Source organism: Nothoprocta perdicaria, unplaced genomic scaffold, assembly GCF_003342845.1.
Source record: "Nothoprocta perdicaria isolate Ctin4 unplaced genomic scaffold, notPer1 scaffold_73, whole genome shotgun sequence".
In the NCBI taxonomy this organism is placed as follows: domain Eukaryota; kingdom Metazoa; phylum Chordata; class Aves; order Tinamiformes; family Tinamidae; genus Nothoprocta; species Nothoprocta perdicaria.
The window spans coordinates 3337575-3346394 of record NW_020456010.1 but is presented as its reverse complement, the minus strand read 5'-3'; the positions used below and the strand labels follow the sequence as shown (position 1 = coordinate 3346394).

General features: G+C 50.8%; 1 protein-coding gene across 1 annotated transcript; it reads left to right on the top strand.

Moving 5' to 3' along the window:
* Positions 1 to 77: 77 nt before the first annotated feature.
* CCDC167 (coiled-coil domain containing 167) lies at positions 78 to 7131 on the top strand. Its single transcript, XM_026051181.1, has 4 exons — positions 78 to 116; positions 4254 to 4450; positions 5958 to 6010; positions 6394 to 7131. Exons 1-4 carry the CDS (start codon positions 78 to 80, stop codon positions 6495 to 6497), a joined length of 393 nt encoding a protein of 130 aa, XP_025906966.1. The 3' UTR covers positions 6498 to 7131.
* The last annotated feature ends 1689 nt before the right edge of the window (positions 7132 to 8820 follow it).

The following is an 8820-nucleotide window of genomic DNA, read 5'->3' as shown; positions in this document are numbered from 1 at the left end:
CGCGGGCGGGCTGCGCGGAGGGAGGCGGCGCCCGCAGGCGCGGCCGCGCCGAGGCCGGGGCCGGGGCCGGCTCCGCCATGGGCAAGAAGCGAGGCGGGCAGAGCGTGGCGTGCGCGGTGAGAGTGGCGGGGCAGCGCCTTGGGGGGTGACGGTGCTCTTGGGCGGGCTGCTTATGGGTGGCTGAGGAGTGGGGTGTCTCTGCGGTGGGCCTGTCCTGGGATGGGGTGGCCGAGCTCTGGGGTGAGGTGTTACGGGGTGGCCGTGCCGTGGGGCAGGGCCGTGGGGCGCTGCCCGGCTCTCTGCTGCGGGTTCAGCCCAGCTGCAGCCCCGGCGTGTCGGGTCCCTCGGGGGCTCTGCTCCTGCCGCCTCTCCTGCGCGTGGGAGGCGCCGCGCGGGGCTTAGCTGGCGCCGCGGCCCCTGTGCTCCTCTCGCTGAAATTCCCGGTTASGAGGCCGCACTGTGCAGGTCTAATAAAGCGTCTTTATTAGACCTGCACAGGCGCAGGGCATCCCTCCCGGCGAGGAGCTCCCTGACAGGGAGCCAGGCGCCACAGCTGGGTCTGCTCTGCGACTGCCGCGGGCCTGCGCTGTTCCCGATGGGAAGCAGCTGCCCTGGCCTCCCTCCGGGATGCATTGGCTTCCCTGGAGAAGGGCCGGCTCCCGAATCCCAAGCCTCAAACAGTGCGATCCCATGTGCTGCCTTTGCATCAAAATAAAATAAAATAAAATAAATAAAATAAAACAAAATAAAATAAAATAAAGGGGCATGGGATGGAGGGACTGCCAGGYCACCGCAGGAAGGGAGGAGACCCATGCTCCTTCTGAAGCTGGGCTGAGCGCTGCCCCTGGGTGTTCCGCAGTCYCCGGACTGCTGCCCTGGCACGTTGCATTTAGCAAACGGGCTGCCTCCGTTAAGGTCTCTCTGAAGCAGGCGCCGTTCTGGCTCCTGCCCGGACTGGTGCTACCTTGACTGTCGTAGAGGAGGCAGGGGAGAGCCCACGTGCAGSTCTGCAGGTTGTAAACACAGGGAGAGCAAAGCCACAACCCATCCAATAAACGGCAGAAATGAGGCAGAACCCATCCAGTGACCTTGTTGGTTCCCTCTCTATCCCTAAGTCTTTTGGGTAAACTTACATGAAACAGCCAGAAAGGCTGGGAGAAGGACCTGCCACATATGCTTCACGTGCTGCGAATGAGAAATGTGAATGTCTCATTGTGCCATGTGATGGTAKTGCTGTGCTCCACTTCGTCTGGTTAGGCCTTCGCTGGAGAAGAGAGACATTTCTGGGCACTCTAACCTAAATGGAGCAGCCAAAAGGAGCCCAGAGGGGAGAACAGTCAAGGAGAGATGAGATGCTGCTGTCCAAAAAGAGAAGTGATCTCAGCCGTGAGTCCTTCCCTGAGGCCTCCTGATCACCCAAATGAAGCAGGACTGGGTTTAGCTGCCATAGAAAATTATTACAATATATTGGGGACTTTGGGTATCTTTAGTTTTTTTAAAGTTGTCATGATACAAGTAGCATTTGAAAGGGCCGTAGAACTTTTCTCCTTGGGGGTGTTCTAGGTGAAAGTTTAACCCCTGTGCAAAATTACTACTAGAAGATAAAATCATTTTGCTAGTAGAGAAGAGGAAATTGTGAAGGAAGAAAACGTTAAGCCAGAAGGAAAAAAAATCTTTATTTTAGGTGTATCTGGTGTCAGAATGCTTGACAACTGTGATACTGATTTCATAATTTAAGCCTTCATTCAGTTTTTATTACTTTCTGAGCTGTTATGGTTGCAAAGAAAACCTTCCAAATGAGTGTTAATATGATGTGATGCATGATTGTCTCTGAGAGGCCTATTCCAGACAGTGTCATGCTTGTTTAAAGTCATGATGCTAAATGAATGCAATTTTCTACATGGACACTTATGTCTGTTTAAATCTGCATATCAGATGAGCTGGCACTTACAAATTACAGCTGCAATTAATGTGGCCTAGATTGAATGGATGTAAATGTATCTCGGTTCTGCGGTGCTGGTTTAAGCTTAAGCCACTTGCTTTGTATAGCTTTGATGTCAGTGGGGCCACGTGTCAGAAGACAACACTGAATTGCCCGGGTCCTCCTGGATGGACTCCATCAGAATGACAGTAGTGAGACCCGGGTCACTTCTGCAGCCATGTCATAAAACTGGGAAGGTCTTGGGGAGAGAGACAAGGATGATCAAAGGTGTGGGCAACTTGGGCAAGAAATGATGAAGTTGGGAATGTTCCTGTAAGCTTTAAGACAAATGACAAAAGGGGGATCTCATAAAATCACTGCTTGTGATTTTAAACAACAACAATGTTCATAGTYTCCTCAATACAAAAATCCATCCAATGCAAGTAGCAGGTGCAAACCCAAGGCACCATTCTCGTGCAAACCTTCCTGTAACTTTAGACTGGGATATGAAACTCCTTGCCATGGGATGTTGTAGCCTGTAAGATGGCTACTTGGGCTTAGGCAGCAGCCAAACTTGTTAATGGCAAAGACAAAAGCAGGGTTATTAAATACAATGAAAAAACCTTGTCCACAGGCAAGTGCCACATGTGCGTTTGTGCAGGAACTGTTTCATGTGTTAGACTGATTTTAATAATCCAGACAAATTTGTGGATGTAAGAACCAGTAATTCCCTTGTGCAAAGAACTACTCAAGTGTCCTGGCAGASGACGGGCATGAGGACAGTGCTCAGCAAAGGCTTTAGTTTTTTTTTCTTAGCCTCGACCTCTCCAGTTGGATTTGATCTGATTTATGTGAGGGTCAGAAGACGACAACATCATTACCTAGCGCTGCTGGATGGCAATGTATGTGTGATGTGGCGCTTTGCCAGCATCTTAATTAGGAAATTCATGAAAGCAGAGGGAAGAGCTAGTTCTCAAAAAGTGCTTTTAGCCTTCCTGCTGAAAAGAAAGCTTTTATTAATTCATTGCAAAATGAATTAGGAGGGATCCAGCTCAACTCTGTAAGCAAAGCTCCCTGCCTCCCTCTGTGCTGGCCCTTTTAGACTTGCACTCCCAGGAGGGTCCCAACAAATGAGATTTGTAATAAACATGCAAGTTAGTTTGGGCTGAAAGCTGCTCTGTGTGATGCTGGTTTGGAGAGTCTCCAGATTCTGTGGGAATATAGTCAGAATTCAGTGCAAATGATGCTGCGCCTAGTGATGCCTTTGGAGCGGTAGGAGGGGAGCTGTGYGTTAGCTGTGTCCCAGGGAATTTCTTTGGTGTTTGGTCTCCACTTTACTCACAGCTGTGCTGAGACTGCCATTACAAAGGCATGTCCGTGTGAAGGGCAGTGGTGGTTCAGCATCCCGCTGCAGAGCTCAGCTCTTCCTTTTCACACAGACCTCAGACAGGCCTAGGTTTACACCCCAGCTAACCTCTTGGTGCATTTGTCAGCCTGAGSAAGAGGTTTCCTTCCACCCACGGAAAGCTCAGGTGTGCAGCTGCACCTAGGATTGCCCTCTCGTGCGGAGCTGCCCCTGGAGATTGTGCCAAAGCCTCCCAGGTTCCCCCATGTGACAGCTTCACAGCCCGGGGGGCTTCTAGGCGAGTCCTTGGCAGCCCCAAGCAGCAGCAGTTCTCAGACAGGTTGCTCTGATTTCTCCCCTGTGTTTATTAACCCTTCTCTGTTTCCTTTTGCCTTGAAGTGCTGCTTGGATGGCTTAGCTGATGAGAGACTCCGAGCATGCAGGAGCAGATCCCAACTCCAAGTGAGGCAATAGCACTGGCATCAAGACACTGCTCTGCCCATAATTTGGGCTATATTTTGGGCTGGGGCTGTATGTTCTTATATGATTAGTCCCATTAAATCCCTGCTGGAAGCAGGTGTGAAAAACAAAGTTTTCCTTGCGATGCCTACGCTCTGCTTGCAGACAGATAAGAGCAATGATTCCTAGAAGTGTTGGGCCACAGCAGGATTTCCTCTTGTGCAGCAGCTCCCCACACTCGAGCAAGTAGATCAGTTCTGTTGTATTTATCCGGAATTACCTCTTCTGTGTCCCATCGGAAGATACTGCAGTGTGCGTGGGGGGAAATAACCTGCCAGGAGGAAAGCCAGTTCCTCTATGCTGGTGGCACCAGGTTGCAGCCAAAACTTGGTGCGGGCTGGAGGTGTGTGAGCAGGGCAGAAGCCAGTGTGCAGTTCTCAGGGATTTGTTGGACCTTCCTGTACAGCTCAGCGTTGTCTGCACGTAGCTCTCTGTGATCATTCAGCTCTGCAGGCCCTGCAGAGTTAGCCATGGAGGCGGGAGGTGGAGAGGCTGGGCGTCCTTCCCTTCGGAGCAGGGGCAGCCCCGTGGTGGTTGGGAGAAGCAGCGAGTGACTGCTGTGTTTTGCAGATCGACGGGCTGGAGGAGAAGCTGGCGCTGTGCAGGCAGAGCATGGAGGAGGTGGATCTGAGACTGCGCCGGGAGCAGCTCAGCCCCGAGGGCAGGTACTGCAGGGCGCTGGGGCTGCGGCCCGCGGCAGCTCTTGGAGGGGCTGCTCTCCCTTATCGAGGCTGCCTTCCCTCAGCTTAGTGCTCCGTGCGGGAACTGAACCCGTGGGAGAAGTTCAGGGATACAGGGATGGAGCTGACCTGAGCCTCTCAGACCTGCAGCGTATGTGGCCAGGCACTGTATGGACCTCCACGTTTATCCGCACGCTGGCTCCTGGCCTCCTAGAAAACAGCTCTGTCCAACTGTGGTACTCAGAGCAGAGAATTGSGATTGGGAATTCCTTGGGTCTTTTCTGATTTTCACAGCCTGCATGYAGGTGGAAAGAGAAATGCTGTTGCCATAATTCCGATTCCCAAGCCATGGAAGAAAGTCCTTGTCCCCTCATCAGAATCATTGATCCAGGAAGTACTACACAGAGGAAAGATCTGCTTTTGCACTGTGAAGTTAATCACATTTTCTTCCTTGCTTTCCGCCACCCCAAAGCCTACCCCACTTTCCCTTGACTTGCTTCCAAAAGCAATTTTCTAAGTAGCATTTCAGCGACGCTGGCAGATCTCTCTTCTCACTTCCTCGGAGCCAGCTCTCTGCCTTTCTTTTCCCAGAGTAGTCTCTAAGAGCCCTTCTTTCCTATCCTGCTGCTAATGTATCCGGCTTTCCCTGCTGCCTGTCACTTAACCAGCTGTACACTTAGGTTTGGATCTCTTCCTCTTACAGCTTCTTGCTTTACCCCAAGGGGTACAACAAACTCCATTACACTTACTGTCTTCCCTGTTGTAATACCACTGTCTGCTCTGAAAAGGGAGCTAATTTGTTAGTGCATATTTATTTATGTGCACACAGTCTGAAAGGAGTGGCAGTGTTCTCATTGCTGTAGTGGAAATGCCGCTGCTTTCAGGCAATTTGTTTCGCTTTTATATTTTAAACTGTGTATTAATTAATCATCTTGTGCAGCTGAAGACAGGCTGGGTAGGTGGTGGTGTTGGCCTGATTTACTTGTTATCCTGAATTTTTTGTCAGGTAGCAGCTTAACTGTTCTGTTAGTGGGTCCGGGTACAGCTCATCTCCCCAGGTGGTGGAATTTATATGAAGCAGGTATCCCTGAGAAAGGCATCTCAGCCCCAGGGGCTCAGAAGAGCTACAGTCCTTCAGCACTAAGCCAAGCTGTGCGGAGGGGCAGGATCCAGCAGAGAGCACCTGTGCACCCTGCCCTGTTTCGTGTCTACTGCAGAGCTGCTTATTCCACCCTGGAGAGCASGGGAGGGGGATCTCACAGACCCTTTGAGCCCATGTGCATGCAGTGACACAGGCCTGAAATGAGACACGCAGCCTTTTCCTTCCCGAAAGCCCTGTCATTTAACTACCACCTCTCTCGTTCAGATGGGGCTTTCCAAACTATCACCCATTTGCAAGGGTCGGGGGGCTCATTCATTCTCTTTTCCATCACACAAGCAGAGAAGTAGGCTGTGTTGTGCCTTGCAGGTAATAAAACTCTTCTCATTACAGAAAATCACTGGAGAGAGAGAAAAATTTACTAATGACCAAAGCTGACAACTATGGTAAGAGCTTCATTAAAAACGGTCCCTCTGGGCTGGATGGGATCAGTGCTGCAGCTCAGCTTCCCCTTCAAGCTCCTGCTACCTCCAACTTCTGCCTTTGAATTTGGACTCAGCCAAACAGGGTACAGCTGTGAAATCTGGCCAGCATTTTGTGAAAGAAATCCAGACACCTCTTGAGCTGGAAAAAGTAACTGGCATCAGCCAGGGGAGGGGGAGGGCAGGGATAAGAGGTCTYGCTGTCTACTTCCTGCTTCCCATAAACATCAGCTTCTAATACTGATCCCAAGAGACCTGCCCCTAGCTTAGAGTAGCCTTGATCCTGCAAGATAGCTTTGAAAGGAGAAATGAGCTTGTGTGCCAGCAGAGTTTTGTCTCTTTCACAGAAAAGGAACTGAGGGTGCTTCGCAAGGAAAATCGCAAGAACGCTGCCTTCGCYGTGGCCATGGGGCTGCTGATTGCTCTTATTTATGCCTGCTGGACAATGTGACTGCACTCCTGGATTCTCCCTGCTGACTGCCCAGCTCTCCTGCAAGGAGCTCTCCTCTCACCAGCAGTGCCTCCCTCCCATTTCACAGTGCTGATCTCATTTAGCCTCCCTAAGCCTCATTGTGGGGATGCTYTCTCTCCAAGAGCTGGGGGGCTGGGAAGCAAACGAGAAATCAAAACACACTTGTGAAAAGAAAGGAGGTCAAGCAGGGTTCCAGGTAGGGCCCTTTTACCCAATATGCAGTCAAGGCCCTCTTGGCTGGTACAGAAACGACCTCTCCMGGCTGCAGACAAGTGCTTTCGGGGCCACTTCCTTGGTTGCTGCATCTCAGCAACAGGCTGAAGAGACCAAGCGCTCTGAAAGGGAAGCCTGGGAATTGTGCACTCAAAGACACAAACAGCCCCTGAGCTGATGCTAAGTAAAATCCTTCCTCGGAAGGACAGACAGACAGGACCAGAGGAATCCTTCCTCCACAAAATCAGGTGGGATGTGAGCATCTCTCTCGCTGCAAGCAAGAAGCAGCCAACTTGAGATCTGGTGCTTGGACTATGAAAGATCTGCCTACCTCTCTTGTACCTGAGTTTGTTAACCGTTCTGTGCCTCTGAGGATCAGCATTTGTCTAGAGGAGTTTGCTATCACCTTCCAGGCATGGAAGTGCCTCTGTAGGGGTTTAAATAAAGCAAYTGGACATGGCAGCTTCCACCTTTTCTTTTTTCTCCCCTCCCCTGCACATTTTGTTAGCAGGCCTCTCTCATCCACTCTTCTGCTCCATTCTTGTGCTAGCAACCCCTGCCAGCCTGCCGCCCACCCCAGCAAGCCCAGGGCAGGACAGMGGCTGCCGACACTGTCCTGCATTCCCCTCATTCTCATCTAGTGGCACACGAAGGAGAGCCCCGGGGGAGGAAGCTCCCACTCAGGAAAGCCTTTAGAAGAAAGGACTGTCTTTAAAATTTAACTATGCACGGCCTTTCTGACACAAAGTGCTGGCTAGAAACCTATGGGAAACACAGTAAACAAGCACCTTTGTGAATGAAAGGGGCTGTATTGATAGGAGAGATAGAGAAAGCAGAAAAGTCAACACAAAATGGTACATGGCCAATACATTGTGCAATTAATGTACATAAACATTGCCCTCAGCAGGACCTTTCTCAATCCCCTTCTCAGCATGTGCCCTCCATCCTCAACCTGCAGCAGGGAAGCAAGTAGCTTGGGGGCWCATGCTGCCTTCTTGAAAGGGAGTTAAGGTTCCATGCATGAAAAAAAGAAAATTAAAAATAAAAGCAAATTAGGATTAAGTGGAACTAGAGACAAGAGGGGAAACAGGAAGCATCTGTTCTTAAAAGCTAGCCTGCAGGCAAACCAGGCTTCTTTTGTGCCCTCCAAAGCCCACACTTACCTTCCCTAGTTACCTTCCTGTCTGTCAGCCCAGAGGGGAGATCCAGCTGCCAACAGCCCATGCCAGCTTCTGTGCTGCTCCCACAGGGAGCCAGGGGTTGTGGTTCTGCAGGGCCAACACCTGTATGTGAATGTCCCTAGTGCATGGAACTGCAGCAGCTAAACTCCCTTATGCCAAACAGGTAGCGAACTAACACACAGGTACCTGGACACAATTTGCTTGTGAAGACATGGAGGTGCTCCAGGACRGGCAAGCAGAGCCCCCTCACACTGACAGGGTGATGTTCAGTGCATGCAGAGTCTGCACAAAACCTATGCACGACGCTGGGCCTTAGCAGAGTGGAGCTGGGACYTTATACCACGGTCCTTGTTCTGGCCTCTTTGTGAGGGGTGCAGTGCCACCCATGCACCTGCACTCCTGCACGAGCCAAACTTTCCTTGCCTCGTTACAGTCTACTTGTTCAAATCCTACATGCAGGGATGGGGAGACAGAAATAAGAATCTAAACTGCTATACTTTGGGGGAGAACTATAGTTTTCTTTAAGGCACAGTTCAGGCAACCCCTAGATAAGTTTCCTGCCTACTGCCAGCCTGTGTTTAAAGAAAATTATTATTAAAAAAAAAAAAAAAAAAAAGCGCGCAACTTTGCTGCCTGGCCAAAAGCAGNAAAATTATTATTAAAAAAAAAAAAAAAAAAAAAAGCGCGCAACTTTGCTGCCTGGCCAAAAGCAGCCAACCATGTGTTATCTTCGGATTCATATGGAAGACCTGGCAAAAGCCCCTGGAAGCCAGAAGTAAAGGACAAACATGCAGTAGCCGAGCCCAGAGGCGCGTGGAGCAGCTGCCGCGCTGTCGGGCTGGGTGGCAGCTCTGGGCCTCCACGAGCCGGGCGCAGCTCCAGGGTCGSATCAACACAGAGGGCATCAC